Source organism: Urocampus carinirostris, chromosome 6 (assembly GCF_059441175.1).
Source record: "Urocampus carinirostris isolate Australia breed hairy pipefish chromosome 6, RoL_Ucar_1.0, whole genome shotgun sequence".
Lineage (NCBI taxonomy): Eukaryota > Metazoa > Chordata > Actinopteri > Syngnathiformes > Syngnathidae > Urocampus > Urocampus carinirostris.
Window position 1 is genome coordinate 25,245,693 of NC_142354.1, and position 19,207 is coordinate 25,264,899.

General features: G+C 38.3%; 1 protein-coding gene across 2 annotated transcripts in view; it reads right to left on the reverse strand.

Annotated features, from left to right (window-relative positions):
- LOC148364365 (zinc finger protein 385A-like) overlaps positions 1-17,830 on the reverse strand; it is a 67,781-nt gene extending 49,951 nt beyond the window's left edge. For both annotated transcript variants that reach the window (XM_088338434.1, XM_088338433.1), the window contains exon 1: positions 17,463-17,830. In XM_088338434.1, the coding sequence (XP_088194560.1) occupies positions 17,463-17,472 (10 nt within the window). In that variant the 5' untranslated portion in view covers positions 17,473-17,830. The remainder of the gene's footprint in view (positions 1-17,462) is intronic.
- Between the last annotated feature and the right edge of the window lie 1,377 nt (positions 17,831-19,207).

Genomic DNA, 19,207 nt, shown 5'->3' on the forward strand with positions numbered 1-19,207 from the left:
GACATGTTTAACTTAAAGAACTAATACTATTTGACAGATGGCTCAGACTATTTAAGATTCTTGAATGTTAAAGGACGATCAAACGTACTCTCAAATACAAAGTTAGAATATGTTCACACATGCATTCCAACAATCTAAAAAGTAAGTTAAATTAATTTAGACATTGATGGAACCATTGACGTGTGGGAAGGTTCATGTTTGGTGAGGCACAGTCAGATTTACAAATATATGAAACATAATCATCAAGAAAGCAATATATGAATTGTTGCATATATATATCTATATTTTTAAATTGTCTTCCCTAAATGTCTAAATAAAGTCTATGCAATGCTCCCTTTGTACCAAAACATCAAATGATATGATTCCCTTTGTTTTGAAAAAAGTCCATGCTACGAGAAGAATAATGACTTGTTGTTAGCTTGTCAGTACTAGCCCTAATTCTATTGTTTGGGGTTGAGGTGTGCGCCAAATCTGAATCCTTGATCTCACTATCACCCTCTGCCCTGAGGCAAGAGAATTGTGTGCCTCACAATAACATACTGGTCATTTTGAATTAAAGCCTAAAAAGAAAGCTAATCCGACGTTATGAAAAAAAGGCCATGCAAGGATGGCTTGACTTGTGTTAGCTTGATAATATTATCACAAATTATATTGTTTGTGATTGAGATTTGCGACAAATCAGAATTGTTAGTCTCACTATCGCCCTCTGCCATAAGGCAAGAGAATTGCGTGCCTCACTCTGCATCTGCAGTCGTTCAGCAGAGTAATTATATTATATTATATATTATTATATTAGGCAGCACGGCGGCGCAGTGGTTAGCGCTTGTGCGGCACAGTTCATGTCATGGAAACCTGTCGTGGGTTCAAATCCAGCTCCAGACTTCCTGTGCGGAGTTTGTATGTTCTCCCCGTGCTAGCGTGGGTTTCCTCCGGGCACTCCGGTTTCCTCCCACGTTCCAAAAACATGCATTTCAGGTGAATTGGCCGGTCCAAATTGTCCCTAGGTGTGAATGAGCGAATGAGTTGTCTGTCCCTGTGTGCCCTGCGATTGGCTGGCAACCAGTTCAGGGTGTCCCCTGCCCACTGCCCGGAGATGGCTGGGATGGGCTCCAGCCCCCCCCGCGACCCTAATGAGGATAAGCGGTACGGCTGATGAGATGAGATGAGATTATTATATTATGTATATTCTTAGGTTAATGTGAAAATTCAGCAAGTTTTAAATAGAAAATCTAAAAGTGGTGAAGTTTCATGAGAAACAACTCAACACAGAATGAATATAACCATTTGACAATTTTTTTATTTTATATTTCCATGATGACATGTGAGGAACAACCTCAACTGCCTCCATTGACTGCACATCATTGGTAGAATATGAGTTAAGAAGCAAAACTAATCTGCTTTTTGTGTATATCTGTAGTGGCCATTTTTAAAGTACTGTATGTGTCCAGTGAAGATGACTCCAGAACCAATCGCAGTGCCCCCAACTAAATCTTCACTTGAATGTTGAATGTCTTAAAATGGCAGCCACACAGATGGATAAAAACAAATGGATATTGTTTTTTAACTCATATACTATGATCATAAAATGCAGACTATTATTGGCTTGTATAAAGTCTCACCTGTCTTCCCTGAATTTAAGTCACAGAAATTATTAACAATATTTAAATGTGTTTGCAAGTTATCTAAACTATCCAATGGCGTAAAGATGATCATGCAAACTTATTTAAATCTGTTGCGATGTATTTCCTGGTCAAAAATAGTCAGTGCACATCAACAATGTAACTTTCCAACTAAACATTGCCAACTTTGTTACGACCGTTGCAACTATGGAAGAAGGAATCCCATTCATCGCAGGTTATCTTAACCCCAAAGTCACACAAAGCTTTTTCGAGCCGTGCTAGCACGAAAAAGCACAGACCCCGACGCAGTGTAACCTCTGGGCTTGGCCGTGATGAATGCCGCGTCGATGCGTGTGAGATTTAGCTTCGCACTTTGTTTTAATGATAGATGTTCCGCGCCCGGGTGGCTCGCCTTGAATGCAGCCTGCCACACAATTCCCATTACTCCTTGCACTGAAAGTGTGAAAGTGGATGCCTCTGATGGAACTCTGAATTCTTACAGTTTTTGCTGTTACCAAACATGAGCGTTTTTTAGTTTCACCGTTCACATTTTTCATGAACAGATTGCAGAAAACATGCACAATAGAAAGCATTGCTCGGAATAAATAAAGTAGTTTAAATTCCGAAAAGGCATTTTAGTGACAGACAAATATTTTTGCGGAATTTCGTTAAGAAGAATGTCAACTTGAAAGTGTTGCCATTTAAGTGTGTTGTAGAAGGAAAGGTAGATCAGGGATTCTTACCCCTTTTCAGCATGTAGCTACAGCACTTACAAACTGACAAATGAGAACTACAAACCATTCTTAAAAATGCTAATTTTAAACTGTATTGAGGATTATTTGTATATTCTTTGATCACACCAGAAACTACCTGAAAAATTAAAGATAAAAAAAAAAACCCATCCTAATTCGTGCAATTGACTGTTGACAATATTTCTAAATGCATGCTTAAAGGGAAAGTCTGTATTTTTTGACTACTAGATGTCGCTTTATCAAGTAGTGCAAACAAAAACGAGTGCTACAGACCCGTTAAGTCATTGCCTTTTAAGCATAAGAGCATGCACGGTGCTACTAAAAGTGAGAATGCCAACACAAGGTTTGAGAACTCAGGAGTGTGTTAAAGAAAATAACAATTGCTAATTTCTTCGTTTACCTCATGTTGAGGTTCTTGAGTTTTTCTTGCCATCATGTAGGTTTTAGATCAGGGGATGGTGTAATAACAGTCTGTAGTTTGCGATATTCTGTGATCTGTGCAGCCATTTGAGACTCATTGTGATTAAGGGCGTCACAAATAAACATGACTTGACTTGATTTGCTCCAAAGGAGAAGAATCCACACTACAGAAATTCAAAGTGACCAAACCACATAGATTTTCTTTTCATATTTTTGCTAAGACTTTTGGCCTTTGGGGCTATCCATAGCAGCAAGAAGATGGCTGACAATTATGTCAGCTCCCTCGAGGTGAGATTCATGTTTTATATAGTAAAATAAATGCAAAGTTTTTAAAATACAAGTATTAAAAAATACATGTTTATATGACAGCTCATGTGCTTTTGCCTATTTTATAAAACCACTATAAATTTTAATGACTAAAGTGTTTTTACCACTAGGAGGCACTGAACAATGCACACTGTCCCTTTAAATAGATGAAATACATAGTTTTTTTTAAAACAAGTAAGTTACACAATATTCTCATTTTTAAGAGTCAACTAAATTCAAGTCAGTCTTTATTGGTTCATTACTACCGTTTATGTCCAATAATTGCAGTAAATAAACCAGTACTGTATTGCATTTCGATGAATTGAAAATGACCCAGTACTCGAATTATGCAAATTCGTACATTTGTGCTAAATAGTCAAAATTCCGACAAACACTTAAATAATAATGTTTTTAAATCATTTTTGTTGATTTATTTTTCAATTTTGAGGCGTATTGGTACATTTTACGATACAAGAATGTAAATACAATTGTATATATTACATGTCATTTGAACGCTTGAACACCAAACACTCATAACATCCGTAAAAACTTAAATATATAAATATATCTATGTATAGCATGCTCAAACAAATACAAAGCACTGAATGAGTAAGATCTACTAGTACTACCTGTATGATTGATCTTGTAGATCGTGAACGACCGGTAGATCAGGATCGATCGGTAGATCGTGATCGACCGGAATATTGCGATCAACGTAGTTAGCATTCCTGGTCTATGTTTGAACACATTTTAGTGTTATTATCAAATCAATGTTTGACAAAGTAGTCAATGAAATGAAATGATCTGCATTTATATAGCGCTTTTCAAGTCAATGACTTCCCAAAGCGCTTTACAATGTGCTCCACATTTCCCAATAGTGGCCTTGTATTGCAGCCATGTAAGACGCTAACCTGCTTATTGGGGGTATTAGGGGTTCAGTGTCTTACCCAGGGACACTTCGACATGTAACACGGACAAGCCGGGATTCGAACTGGGATCCCTTGATCCCAAGACGAGCGCTCTACCTCCTGAGCTACTTCCGCCCCCGTCAACAATATAAGTGCTCGTGGTATCTTCCGACACACTTATAAAAGCAAAGAAATGTTTTTGATACACTATTGTGAAAGAGTACTTTTTCGATTAGTCTTAAAAACTATCTAATGAGTAAAACCTCTCTTATGATCCATAATTTTTTTTCTTCAAAATGCCGTTTTGCTTTAGCATGGATTGCATTTTGCACAAAATTGAGGTAACTGGAAACGTTCCTTCTGTCCAAAATCCCCCGATTGGAGAGGAAGAAAGATAAGCTTTTGCAGCCCAGGGGGATGGAGTCAATCGAGCACACATAAAAAAAAAAGTAAATGCACTGGACTAAGAAAGGCGAAGCGAGGCAAGGCTTCTGGGGGTTGGGGGAGGAGGGGGTTGCAGCATGTTTTAAGGTGAGTCCAAGGTGAACCGACAATGTAAAGAGCTGTGTAACCTGCGGGTTAATGCATAGGACTAACATCACAGGCGCTTGCAGCAGAATGTGACAGGCTTTGGTTAACAGCTCCATGTTAAATTCAAGATCCCGACTCCTGGTCAGACCTGCCTCCCAGGCTTCATTTTTGGAAGTCACATGCAAAATGCCACAAACGCATGAGAAATTTGGAATGGTTTTGCATCCCTCCCCTTTAGATACATACATCTTGCTACATTTTAACAGTAAAAACATGAACTCTTTAGCAATAACTGCCACACTCAAAATGTGTAAAAATGAAAACATGAGTCTTGTACATTAAAAAAACCCTTTAAAGGCTGCAATGTTGTCTGAAAAAGAACACATCAATTTCATTCCAAACACAAATTTACCAATTGGAAAATAATCCAAGTATTCCCTGAATAGAAGCTATCTGGTAGATTGATAGATAGATAGATAGATAGATAGATAGATAGATAGATAGATAGATAGATAGATAGATAGATAGATAGATAGATAGATAGATAGATAGATAGATAGATAGATAGATAGATAGATAGATAGATAGATAGATAGATAGATAGATAGATAGATAGATAGATAGATAGATAGATAGATAGATAGATAGATAGATAGATAGATAGATAGATAGATAGATAGACAGATAGATTGATTAAATGGATGGAGTTTTTTTTTTTTTTTTTTTACAAAATTTAATCCAGTATTGCCTCAGTTGTTGCGTGAAAATCTGCAATGTAAAAACCTCTATTTACTTGTATTTATTTATTTTTTTGCAAAAATAAACCCAATTTACAGGTTCAAGTATTTATTTCACAAATACAAGTACTGTATTCCATGAACTTTTTTATACAAATAACGTAATTTTTTTTTTTTTGGTGTTGATTTTTCCTATTCCACAACTTTATGAATTAGGGACCCGATCCACTTCACTTTATATTATACTTTGCTGCCATCATGTCGACATAATGGAAAACTGCATTTACCTTACGGTTCGGTCCTCCAGAAACCGTATATCTTTTCATTATTAAACATTTTTGAAAAAGCATCAGGGAGTAACTAGGGAGCGCCAAAGACCTGCATGTGTCCTCCTAACAGATTGGTATGGTGGAGAGGTCCACATTTGTTGGCGATAGAAAGCATCTCCCTCGGTTGGCAAATCAAAACGCAGAACACAATGCACAATGAAAATTTGCGAAGTATTGAACCAGTGATAACCAAGGCACAAAATAACAAGGTATCTGTACACACCAACCAGGAATGTTTAGTTGGTGTTTCGTTGTGCTAGCTAGCCAGAAACAGATTTTCGAATTCCCCTTCATAAGCATGGATGATTTGTGATGCAAAGTTTTGTTTCTTGGCACGAAGAAGTTATAGAAAATTGATATCTACTTTGTATACTGTAGTGGGTGGAAACGCCAACAATCTTTACCGTGAAGTAACATAAACAACATCAAATGAATGAGAAGTTTTTTTTGTAAAAATGTATCTATACCTCGCAAGACAGACATTTTAAAACCCTTGATAAATCCACTAAGCCTCTCACAATGTCTCATCATATAAGACAGATACTTTAGAATTCCCACCTAGCTATATAACGAATCAGACTATATTTCAACTCCTCTCTGGCTTCATTCCTTTAGAGATATGTCAGAATATTCCCCGCCTGGCCGCAGAGTCTATTTTCATTATACCAAGGTCAGAGTTTTGCACACCTTGAGGCCAACTGAGGTGGAAACCACAGTTAAGGTGACGATTTTATTATTGCTATTAACCTTTTTATGGAGCATTTACACACCTGCTGTATGCTTTGACTAAATAGGCTCACAAAAGGACCCAGTGAAGTAAAACCTGACCGTGCAAATCACACACAGTCAACATTGAAAACAATACAACAAGCAGGTGCATCCCCCACTCCATTTTTATGGGGGTGACACAAAGGATTGATGTTGAGGTGACAGACAGTATGAACATGGGTTGTCATTTTTTTGGGAGCAATAATTACAGGTTATATTTTGAGAGCTTGTGTGGTTTGATGCAAACGTGCGGTCTTGAAGCAGCGCAGCAAGATAATGACGGGCGGGCGCCAAGCTCGCAACCCTAAGGTCTTATTTGGTAACCTTGAAACCAGAAAATGACAGATCTACAAGTCTTTGCCTTTGTGTTTAAGGGTTTCTTATTATATAGATGCTCACCAAACGATTGGCTTAGCAAAAGCTTTTGTGTCTTTGCAGACATTTTACAAGAACTGACCTATTTTTAAAATGCATACCAGTCAGTTTATACATTGTAAGTTAAACTTTGTATTGTGAAATGAAATGATCTGCATTTATATAGCGCTTTTCAAGTCAATGAAGACTTCCCAAAGCGCTTTACAATGTGCTTCACATTTCCCAATAGCGGCCTTGCAGCCGTGTTGTCATGATTGACAAAATGAAGACACCTGGGGCAATCGTTTAAGCTGTCAGCGCCAAAGGAGAAGTGTCAGACCGTACTTGTGTCTCTGTGTGTTTCGCCAGATTACCAGTACCAAAGACTTCTCCTGCTTGATTCCTGCCTGCCTTCTGTGTCGACCTGTTTCTGCCCCACGCTTACGACCTGCTCTCCTGCCCTGGCAATCGACCTGCCCGCTAAGATGTAGCGATTCTGCCTACCTGTCACGAAACTGCCATTCCGTCCAACGCTGCTAGCGATCGACAATCCTCAACTTCCTAAGCAAGCTCTGTCTGCTCAATCCAATAAAGATTCCTTTAAAACGAACGCAATTGGGTCCGAGATTCCATTCTGGTTCCTGACACATGTAAGGCGCTAACCTGCTTATTGGGGGCATTAGGGGTTCAGTGTCTTATCTAAGGACACTTCGACATGTAACACGGAGGAGCCGGGATTCGAACTGCGATCTCTTGATCCCAAGATGAGCGCTCTACTTCCTGAGCTACTGCTGCCCTGTGTGCACCTTTTTCCGAGTATTGGACATTACTGTAGTGCTGTGAGAGATCAAGAAGAACTCAGGCTTCCTCTTCCTAGTTCATGTGTAAATATTCTATACTGTATCTCCAGCGCGTTAAGAACGTTAACATTTTTATTGTTCAATATCTCGGGCATCCATTTAATATGGTTGGTGTAAAGTGTAAATAAGAGGCAAGCTGCTTCTTTTGAAATGAAAGTGGAATAAGAAAGCTTGATGCGGTTGAGAAAATCGTCAGATCGCTTTTTTTTGGCCACTCTCACACATGAAGGAGGACCTCTTGAAGCGCATCTTCCAAAAGTAAGTTAAACTTCACTTTAGTTATCTTTACATAGCTTATTATTTCATGAAACGTTTATTTTTTAGTACAAAACAATACAGGTTACTTATACAAGCCTTAAACAAACTTACAAAACCTTAAACATACAAAATATAGGACTTACGAAGTTAGTGTATTTCTTAGATGCAATTTAATAAACTCTTATTTTTCATAATTTTTTGTGCTTAGGGGTTGGTGTTTCAACTGTATTTGAAACACTCCTTTTCTTACTTTCACCATTTTTATGCTACACTAACAGAAAACCGCAAGCACGGGCTTCTCTCCTCATCCCCTCTTTCTGCTTCCTAATGCGATGCCAGTCCCCAACCGCTCAGTTAAAAGTAAGAGAAAAGCAGTCAGGTGCGGTGGGGAAATAAATACAAAGGTTATTTGAGCGCAGTTGGGCATTGTTAACATACACTTAATAAGTGTATTTTACTTTCGACTTTTTAAGGATACCTCTATCGAGCAACTTTAAAAACACCATGATTACATTTTTGAAAAAAGAATCTTAAAGGGACAGAGTATATTATTTAGTTCCTCCAAGTGGTAAAAAAAATTACCGTATTTTCTGCACTATAGGGCGCACCGGAATATAAGGCGCTACAATGGGAACGTCGACAAAACAGTCAGATGATTCAGTCAAACTGATTACCCCCTTAACATTCCCAAAGCTTGCAAAGAAGCAAATACGTGTCGCATCATTTCAAATATCATTCGGAAGGTTAAAGTCTTGGGATTCAAGAAATGCCAACCATTCCTTAGTTTCTATTTTCTTTTTCGCTCACAACTTTACTGTGCATATGACAATAAACACTTGGAATTGAGTTTAATTCACTCAACTCATCACAGCGACATCAAGATCGTTCTAAAACAAGATACCGGGAAAATATAAAGCCGCATAGCTCACCTAAGTTCTCACGCTCAATAATGCTACGCAATCATGGTCTTCTTACAACCGTGAGTGTAGTAAATCCAGGAGAGTAAAATGTTTACAAATACAGAGTAATGAAACATGTTTCTTTATGGCGTAGTTTAGCAAGCTTGCTATTCAGTCATCTTTTTCGGCCAATTGCAGGGTTTGTTTTGGCCCTCTAGCCTATCCGAGGCTCCGAATAACTTCAGCCAATAGTGATCGATTTTTAACGGATGATTGACACATCTTTTTCGTCCAATTGCATGGTTTGTTTTGGCCCTCTAGCCAATCCGAGGCTCCGAATAAATTCAGCCAATAGCGATCGATTTAACGGATGATTGACACATCTTTTTCAGCCAATTGCAGGGTTTGTTTTGGCCCTCTAGCCAATCCGAGGCTCCGAATAACTTCAGCCAATAGCGATCGATTCAAATGATGATTGACACATTGCTTAGCCAATGAAACGCCGGTATATAAATCCCAGCATACACCGCGGACTACTCCACGTTTGGGGGGAAAATCGAGTCGGCGTAAGTTGCGAGACCTTGCGATTTAATATTGAGCCATATATAAGGCGCACTGTATTATAAGGCGCATGGTCAGCTTTTGAAAAAAATTAAGACTTTTAGGTGCGCCTTATAGTGCGGAAAATACGGTAATACAAACAATCTTTTTTTAAATTTATATACTATGCACATTACATTAACTATCATGATAACTACTCATAGGTCGAGAAATTTGCATTTATTTTTCCTATTTCATCCTCACCTTAAAGAAGCTGATATAATTGTCCACTTTTTCGTTGTTACAGGTACACAAAAAAATCTTTACAAAATATAAATATGAGAAGTAAAATGGTGCATATGGGTCACTTTTAGTCTCTGTAGTTTGTACTCCTTCTTGCGCTTTGTAGCACTCGTTTTTGGTTGCACTACACTAAACCTGGGTTGAGCAACAAGTGGCTCCAGAGCCGAAATCCCCCTAATGGCTCCCTGGCGCTTTAAAAAAAGTTTGATAATGGAAAACTATATGATTTCTGTAGGAGGGCAAACATGACACTAACATGGATATACAGTATGTGTTGCCTTCCTTATAAGGATCACTTAAATCTTACTTTTTTGTGGCTCCTAACAGGTATGGTTTTTTTTGTACAATATAAACATTTTGGATTGCCAACTCCTGCACTACACCATACAGAGACATGTTTTGGTCAAATAATACACACTGTCCCTTTAATATACACACACACTTATATTACATAGTAATAACCATCCTCTGCACCTCTTTTGGCACTCTTTCACTCACTCTCCTTTTGTTTCCTTTCTAGTTTTTCAACATCATGAAGCTGATCAAACACATAGGAAGGTCAACAAGGTATACTTTAGCTAATGATGTCAAGCATAGGTTTCAAATGTCAATACTGCTCATCCTTCAATGCATTGCCTTGAAATAAAGGTCACGTTGTTATCAAAAGCAACATGCTTCCCCGTCCCCCCCTGTGATGGTTTTAGGGGCATTTGAGAGGCAGGACACAGAAAACACGCACAGTTATGCGAGGAAAAGCTGCGTGCGAGTAAGGTCCTTTATTTTAAATAAGTAAAGAGCTCAAACCTCTGGATGTGAAATATTCATTGAAAAAAAAATGCAAGTCGCCAAACGCTGCTGCACACTGAGGGAGGTGAGTCATTTTTAGCACACGGCGAAATCGGGTGACTCTACGGGCAGAGCTACTACGTTGTTATGATTGTGACTGATAAAGACACGCCGGTGCATTTACAGACAAAATATGATTATGCTGGTTCGAGCTCAGGAGGCTCGAGGATAAAAATAAACCCCAATAAAAAATGTGCTCGCTTAGTCTAAACCAGACGTAGGCAAACTATGGCCTGGGGTCCACATGAGGCCCATCAGGCTTTTTCATCTGGCCTGCCTAACGAGAATGGTCAAAATATATGTCATGATTACTGATTCAGGGCATCTGCGGCTGCCTCGTTCGCGCCAACAGCCCTGAGCGCTGATTGGTTCCCTGGCCCCTTTCAAACCCCCTGCTTCTATGTGGAAGCTGTCAGACCGTCCTGCGAACCTACGCTTTTGCTAGGCAAGCTCCGTACCCTCTGACAATCTCCTGCTCTGTTTTCTCCTGCCTGTTACCCGTTGCCGACCTGTTTCTGGACCCGTTTCTGCCATCAACCTGTTCTGCCCTGTTTCCTGCCTGATACTTGTTGACGACCTTTTTTCTGGACTCATTACCGCCCTTGCTTTCCTGTCTCGGCAATCGACCAGCTTTCCTGCCGCCCACGACTACCCTCGCTTGACGCGGAAGTGGTACTTCCGTGTCCGACGATCATCGGATCGTGGAAGCAAGCACTTCTCTTTTTTTCAATAAAACTGAGTTAAACGAACGCTATTGGGTCCTGTCTCCGTCTCTGGCTTGTGACAATATATTAATAATATATGTAAAAGTAAATAAAGTACTACTAATGACAAATGTTTTTGGGGTTCCAACTTCGTCCCTATTGTATGTTTGTTTGTCTACAACATAAAATACTACTACAGAAGTACTACAAAATTACAACAAACTGACTACAAAACTAAATATCAAGTTAGCGCTTAAAAACAGAGACCTGATTTAGCATTTTACTGTCATTCTGAAGGGACAGAAATACTATAGAAATACAACAAAATACTACTACACAAATATTACTACAGAAATACAACAAAAATAAAATTACAATAATATTAAAAAGTAGAAACTGGAATAATATTACAAAATGCAAAAAAAATCCAATATGGAAATACCTCTATATGAATACTAAACAAATACCAGAAATACTTAATACAAAAATACTACTAATGAACTATTACAACTGAAATACTTAGCTATACTACAAAACTACTACTACTAAAATATTACAATATACATACTAAAGAAATACTATTCCTGAAATATTACACCAGAAATACTACAAAAATCCTACAGCTATACTACTAAAATTCTACTATAGAAATACTACATAAACTACAAAATGGTACTATGGACCTACAACAAACAATTACAAAAATATTATAAAAATACAACTACAGTGATCATAAAAATACTAGAGACATTTACAAAATTCTGACTGTAGAAATAATACAATAATACCCAATAAATACAACCACAGTAAAGCTACAAAAGTATTTATAAAATGTAATGCTTCAAACAGGGACCTTTGCTTTGTGAGTATTTCATAACCAATTTAAATAAACTAAAAAGAAAATAAAACGTGTAGATGTCCGCATGTCTATTTATTCAGAATTGAGAAAATTTGTCTCCAGGATTGCCCCCCTAGGCATCATTTAAACCCAATGCAGCCCGCTACTCCAAACAGTTGCCCACCCCTGATCTAAACTGACAGAACCATCATCCCAATTTATGCAATTAATAATGTATGAACAAAAACATGGATGTTTTCTAGGGAGTTTAAAATCCTGACACTGAAATGAAAACGGATGTGAACGCAGCACAATTGAAAGCAAATGAGACTTGTTATTCATTCCAGCACATCTGAGAGGACCTAGTGGTGAAATGGTAGATCGTTCCTTCCCCCTCCCTTCCTTTTCTGAGGAGAGGAAATGAAGATGACCTTCAAGCTTTGTCATCGTGTAACAACGTCCTTGTGTGAGCACATCAGTACAGTTGTGGAGAGGAAATTACAATGTAGCACTTTGTCCATGTTGAAAAGCAACATTTGAGCAGAAGGGTTCAGCGAAATGTACACCTTTCCATGACCAAATTCAAGCGCTTTCAAATAGCCATTTTTTTTCCATTTATCCATTATAAGAAGAAATTTTGAATTTAGCATTTCTGCAAACATATCTGCGATTCATGATTTTTAATCGCGCAATTGCATTTATAATGACATGAGATATTTAGAGAGTAAATCGCAAACATGTTTTGTTTTCAAGACACTCTTACATTCTATAGCTTATGAAGGACCCATATTTCATGTTGACAATATCTGTGTGTTGTTATTGCAACATTCATTGCAGCATGGTCATCCTGGACGGGGGTTCACCTCAGGTGCGGTCCCTTCTCAAGGTTTCTTCATTTTTCTCATGTTGAGGTTTTTGAGTTTTTCCTTGCCCTCATTTAGATTTTAGATCAGGGGATGGTGTAATAATAGTCTGTGGTTTGCAATCATCTGTGCAGCCCTTTCAGACGCCTTGTGAGTAAGGGCTATACAAATAAACATGACTTGAGGTAAAAGCGCTCATCTTGGGATAAAGAGGTCGCAGGTTCGATTCCTGGCTCCTCTGTGTTATACTGGTATGTTGATGAGGGCCCCCCATAAGCAGGTAGTTGCCTTTTATGGCGACACTGCTATCGGTTTAGGAGTGTGAAGCACATTGTAAAGCGCTTTGGGAGGCTTCAGTGACTTGAAAAGCGCTATAAATGCAGACCATTACATACATTAACTTAGGACAAACATTTCCCTTATAGGTATCGGGTAAAAATGACAGTATTATGTAGCTTAAAAATGTATAATCGATAGGGAATCGTTGGACAAAAGCACATTTTATAGTGCCGGATTTAGGTGGAACATGCACCTGTCTTCTTGAGCGATGAAGGTTCATAGGACAATGCCATAAAAACTAATACCAGCTGCTGTTAGTCATGAGGGAAGAAATGCGATGGCAAAGCATAGCCACCAGAGATTGTCATGTTTAAGTAGAGTGGTTGTGAAACATAGCAACACGTTCATGGATTTACAAGCACGTCACTTAAATTTCAAACACTTTTCAATCTCTGAAAACACAACAATAAAATTCTAGAATATTCAAGGATTTTAATCACCCGTACAAACCCTGAAGATGGCAACTAAAGGCAAACAAAAAAAACACATTTCTGTGCTAAAACAAAATTTCTTGATTTTTGGGACGTTTAACAATTATTCCGAGATACAAGCATAATGCCCACTGTGTTGCCAGGCTTGGTGTTGCTGGGCATTCTCCTTGAGCAAGGTTGTTGGGGCAGAGGTGCATTGAAAAAGAGCCTGAGAGATACTAGGGAGCGACAAAGAGCAGTATTATGGCCACATGCAGCTCCAGAGCCCCTTGTACACAAAAGCAGATGTTTATCGATTTCGTTGCTATTTATTGGGGGTGCCTTGACACGAAACCTAGCTAAACACACTCCCAGAGACCTAAAGTACTACTCTGTAAAGGTTCACAAAAATCCTTTCAGCCATTTTAGAGCCTACAGGCCACATACGAACTCACACACACGGCCTTATATAATAGTCTAGATTCCCTGTTGTAAATACAACTTTCTCCATCAAAATATTTGTACTTATATGTTATGATATCATCACTTATCCTGTACTTGTCAACCTCAATCAATTGCTCCCCTTTACAATGACTAAAATTACTGTATTAAGCAATAATAAAAAGTACAAACACAACGTGGCGCCTAATTACTCCCAACAAGACGGTTTATGTATAAAAACGCGACAACTATTAGCAATATACGATGACGTTGTTGTCTGCTTCCAGCTACCGAGACGATCAGGATTAGATCCGTATTGGGAAAAACGAAATGGGTCTGACAAATAAAGTGAGTTTAAAAAAAAAAAAAATTGCCTCCATACAAAAATTAAAATAATCAAAAAAACGTATGAAATACAAGGTAAATGTAGTTGGCGTGTGTGTTATCCTCATTTCAATTAGGTCAAAACCTTAAGTTTATTGTGTTGTCGTTAAATATTTACTGTCATCCTATAACAATGAATGAAACCATAGCAAAACAAGTCCACAGTAAATACTGAGTGTATTTGATACCACTTTATCAGAACGATGCCAATAATGATACACAACTCTTACATACTCACTGATACTGATATACTTAATCACATTTTCCATTCTTCAAAAGTGCTAAATGGTCTGCATTTATATAGCACTTTTCAAGTTACTGAAGACCTCCAAAAGCGCTTTACAACGTGCTTCACACTTACCCATTCACACACACACTGATAGCGGCAAAAGCCATTCAAGGCTTATTGGGGGCATTAAGGGTTGCCGAAGGACACTTCGATATTTAACTCAGAGGAGCCTGAAATTGATGACTAATATTCTAAAAATAATGCTAATCCTAATTTCCTGATTCAGCCACAGCAAATACTAATATTAGTCACTGCCGAAACTTCTTATGACAAAAGTGATATCAACACTGCCTCTATTGATAGTCACCCATCCCTAAGAAATAAAATTAAAAAAAATATTGCTAAAATATACCTTATATTAATGACTATACTTTAGGAATTCATAATACGTGTTTTTCCTTCTGATATCAATATCCGATAATATCCTGCTTTTCTTGACTTACACTATTATTAATAAATGATATAGGATATCATATCTCTTATACTGTATGTATATATAATATACAAGTAATCCATCATGCATTGTGTTCTGCAATCTGATTGGCTAAACAGTCTACTGGCTTATTGTTATTTGTGTAGAGTATTCAATGTTATTCGCTACATTTGACATTAAAGTACTTGTTTGTAGAAAAATAAAACATTTATACAGTACAATACTTGTATTTTTTGAGTCTAAAAATGAGTTTGTTCTTTGGTTTCGGTATGTAGTATTTAATTGCTTAATCGTTATAACAAAATAAAGGTTTGTTCTTCACATATTTCGCCTATCAGGGCTTCTTTTTGGAACATAACCCGTGATAAATGAGGCATTACTGTATTTAGAATTTGAAAAAAACCCATTTAAACACAAATATTATGTGTGCCTTCATTTTTTGTGTACATTTACAAAAACATTCAACAACTCTGTTAATCACATCCCTGAAAGACTGATAACCAGGGGCTTTTTTATTTTTGTTTCAATTGTTTGCACGATAGATATCTATCCAATAATTGAAATTTAAATATAAATGTTCGGTATTGTAAAAAAATATACAGAAGAAAGTGATTAGTACTAGCTGCCGGATACAATTTACCATATTTTCTGCACTGTCAGGCACACTGGAATTCTAAGATTTTTGTTATTTATTTTGATGTAAAAGGCGCACGGTACTATAAGGCAAAGGGAATTAAAACTTAAGTAAGCGCTACAGTATGTATTCGTGTACAACCGTTGCATATTTTATATACTTATAGTATATGTTAGTACAATGATGGATGAATTGAAAAAGGTTGCTGACCAAAATTGCATAAAATTGTATGCAACAGGTCATGAAACCGGGTCACGGCGTTGAGACATACGGCATACAAATCTGCAAACCATTACCGTATTTCGGACTAAAGGCCCACCTAAAAATGCCAAATTCTCCTTGTAACCCGGTGCGCCTAATATATATCGCAAAATACAGTGAGTAAGATCAGAAATGCGTACAAAGTTTTATGGTAAACAACCATATTTGTCATGTAATTGTTTAGTCCAAAAACATCGCCGACAATAATCGCAAATCATTGTATGCGACAGGAATTGAAACCGAACTTCAGCGGTGAGAGTGCTGACACTTAACCCCAAGACCACCTGTGATGTAGTTTAGATACGAAAGGGCATTCCATTTTTTATCATGATCACATTACTTTTACCCATGGTGCCAGAGACGAATGTTAGAGAATGGAGAAAACAGAAAGTCGCCAAGAAATATACATAAAAAAATCATGACCAGGTTAACAACTCATGGTTCAACTGATGTTGAATCAGACTTTACGTTATCTTTTTATATATTTCGGGACGAAATTTGCGTTTTTTTTTTTTTAATTCTCAAACATTAATTTCTGGTACCATAAAAATAGTGTGATAATGGGGTAGAATCTAGCTTCTTATGTGCAATATTTTTTTATCTTGACACCAGTCAAAAATCCTTGATTGCCTATTTCTCTGTTTACCAGTCATTAGCTGGCTAACTTCAGTTCCTGCGCTTTCACTGCTGCGGCCCGGGATCGATTCCCGTTGCATGCAATGCTTTGTGATTATGGTCAGCAAAGTTTTTTTGACTGATCAATAATTGCATAAATACTGTATTGTTCCATAAAACCTTGTTTATCAAAGCGCTGTTATAAGTAGTATTTTGCAATATATTAGAAGTGCGCACTTTAAAATTTCTGGCTAATTGGGTATTTAGTTGGGCCTTATAGTCGTGAAAATATGGTAAGAATTTGCAAATTTGGATCTTTGTTTACCTGTCACTAGATGGGTGACTTAAAAAAATGTTTGTTTCTGGCGCCATGCGTAAAAAAGTATGGTAATTAGCTTAAACCCAATGCCTTTTTGAATGTCATATGCATCACTGGTGGTCTAGTGGTTAAGGGTCAGTGCTCTCAACGCCGCAACCCTGACTCGCTTCCCATTGCATACCATGCTTTGTGATCATGGTCAGAGATGTTTTCCACTGATCAGTCATTGCACAAAAAACAGTATTACACGGTAAATCCTTGAGTAGTAATGAATAATTCTAATCAGTGTATGCCTTTCCAACGTCAAACGCCGTATTTTGCGCACCGAGTTGTAAGGCGCACTTACGAATTTCTGGCCGATAGCCCGATAAAAACAGAAACATTTCGCAAATTTGTATCTGGACACATGTCCAAAATACCTGATTGCCTATTGTCTTTGTATACCAGTCACTAGCTTAGCTGAGTTAAAAAAGAAAACTTTGTAGAAGAAAACACTCCATACCCAAGATCATCCTGAGTCCTTGCAGAGGGAAACTTGGGTTCCACGACGTCGTCCTTGCCGTCTCCTGTCAGGTGTGCTAAAGCTGGAGCGCGTCCTCTCTCAAAAAGCCAACATCAAGAGGAGAATCCCACATCACAAGCCTGATTTTGCATCCCGCTGCCGAAGCTCCTCTCCTGCTGCCTTTTCCCGTGATCTAGATTGACGTCGAAGGGGGTGAGCTGACGCGCAATGCTCCTGCCGCAACGTGCGTGCGTTCGCCTTGTAAGTGCGGATGGCGCTCGTGTGGATTTTGGTGCACGTTTGGGAGCAGCGCAAACGGAGATGAGATGAGATGAGGAACCTCTGCACTCACTCTCTCTTTTTCTCACCCCTCCTTCCCTCTCTCACATATTTGGGGTTTGGGTATAACCTAAAGGCACCTTGTGCTTTCGAGCTGCAATTGGCTGCAGCCTCGGCCAATGAGAGCGCACAGAGCTTTGCCTTTTTCTTGGGGTGTTTGAATCTGAAGGGGCAGCGCTTCCTTTTTACCCGCTTGTTGGTTTGAGGAAGCTGAGTGTATCCTAGAATCACTGTTTGGACCAATGTCTTATCATTAGGTTTCCAAAAAAGATAGCAATCTAAAAGCAGTTATAGAACCCATGCAAAGTGAGTACACCCCTCACATTTCTGCAGAGATGTTATTGTAATGTTTAATAGAACCACTCTGAAGAAACATCACTATGACACAATGAAAATAAGTCTGTCTAAATCTTTTATGGCAGTGTAAATTTATCTTGACCCTTTAAAAGAATCAAAATATAGCCATCAATAACTAAACCCCTTTGCAACAAAAGTGGGTACACCTTGTTAGGAATTCAAATATTAAAATGTACCGTTTACCAAATTGTTCGAATTAGTTATCTGACTCCATTAACCAAACACAACCTGCAGTCACCTAACAATGCGCGCCCGTTTCTTAATGGGAAAATATGGACAAGAGACCGGCATTTCAACACGGGGGCAGATTCAATTTCTTGAATAATTTAACTAAGTGAATTCCATCGAATTAGCCGAATTAGTGTCGCTCGAGTCTTTGTCAAGCCTCCTCTCTCGATCTTCTGCCCCACGTCTCCTCCGCAAGCTGGTGTGCCGGCTCCTCCCATGGGTGTGCCAATGAAAGCCCCGATGTGGGGTCCTCCCCCTCGCCTCGATGTCTAGAGAAACTCAAAACAACACCGAGCGTTTATCAAAACAATGCCTGACGTCCTTCGTCAGAGTTTTGTTATCAAAATTCCCCAGCCAAAACATTCCGCATTTGGATCAGCGTGACCTGTCATTGAACTTCTGCCTACCCGGTGAAAATCTTGAATGCACTCGATAAATGTAACTGTTATTTAATCGTATAAAATCCTTTATAGTAAAATGTATAAAATCCTTCAACCCTATAGTGAAAGTTCCTGAAGGGTATGGTCTGCGGGTTTCCAATGAAAATTGTCAATTTGCCTTCAAAATAGGATAGGACATTTTGGACCACCAATCCCTCGATCCAATTCAATATTTGAAGGGTGTATATAGTTACCCCAGGGTTCCTGAGGATCTTTGAAAAAGTCTTAAAAGACATTTAATTAATTATTCTAAAAATAAGGCCTTAACTGGCATTAACATGTCGTAAATCCAATTTCGAACGTCTTACAAATGTGAAAACATAATAAGATTTTAGTAGTTATCTGCCAGTTTTGACTGAGGATCCATGATGTACTATAAAC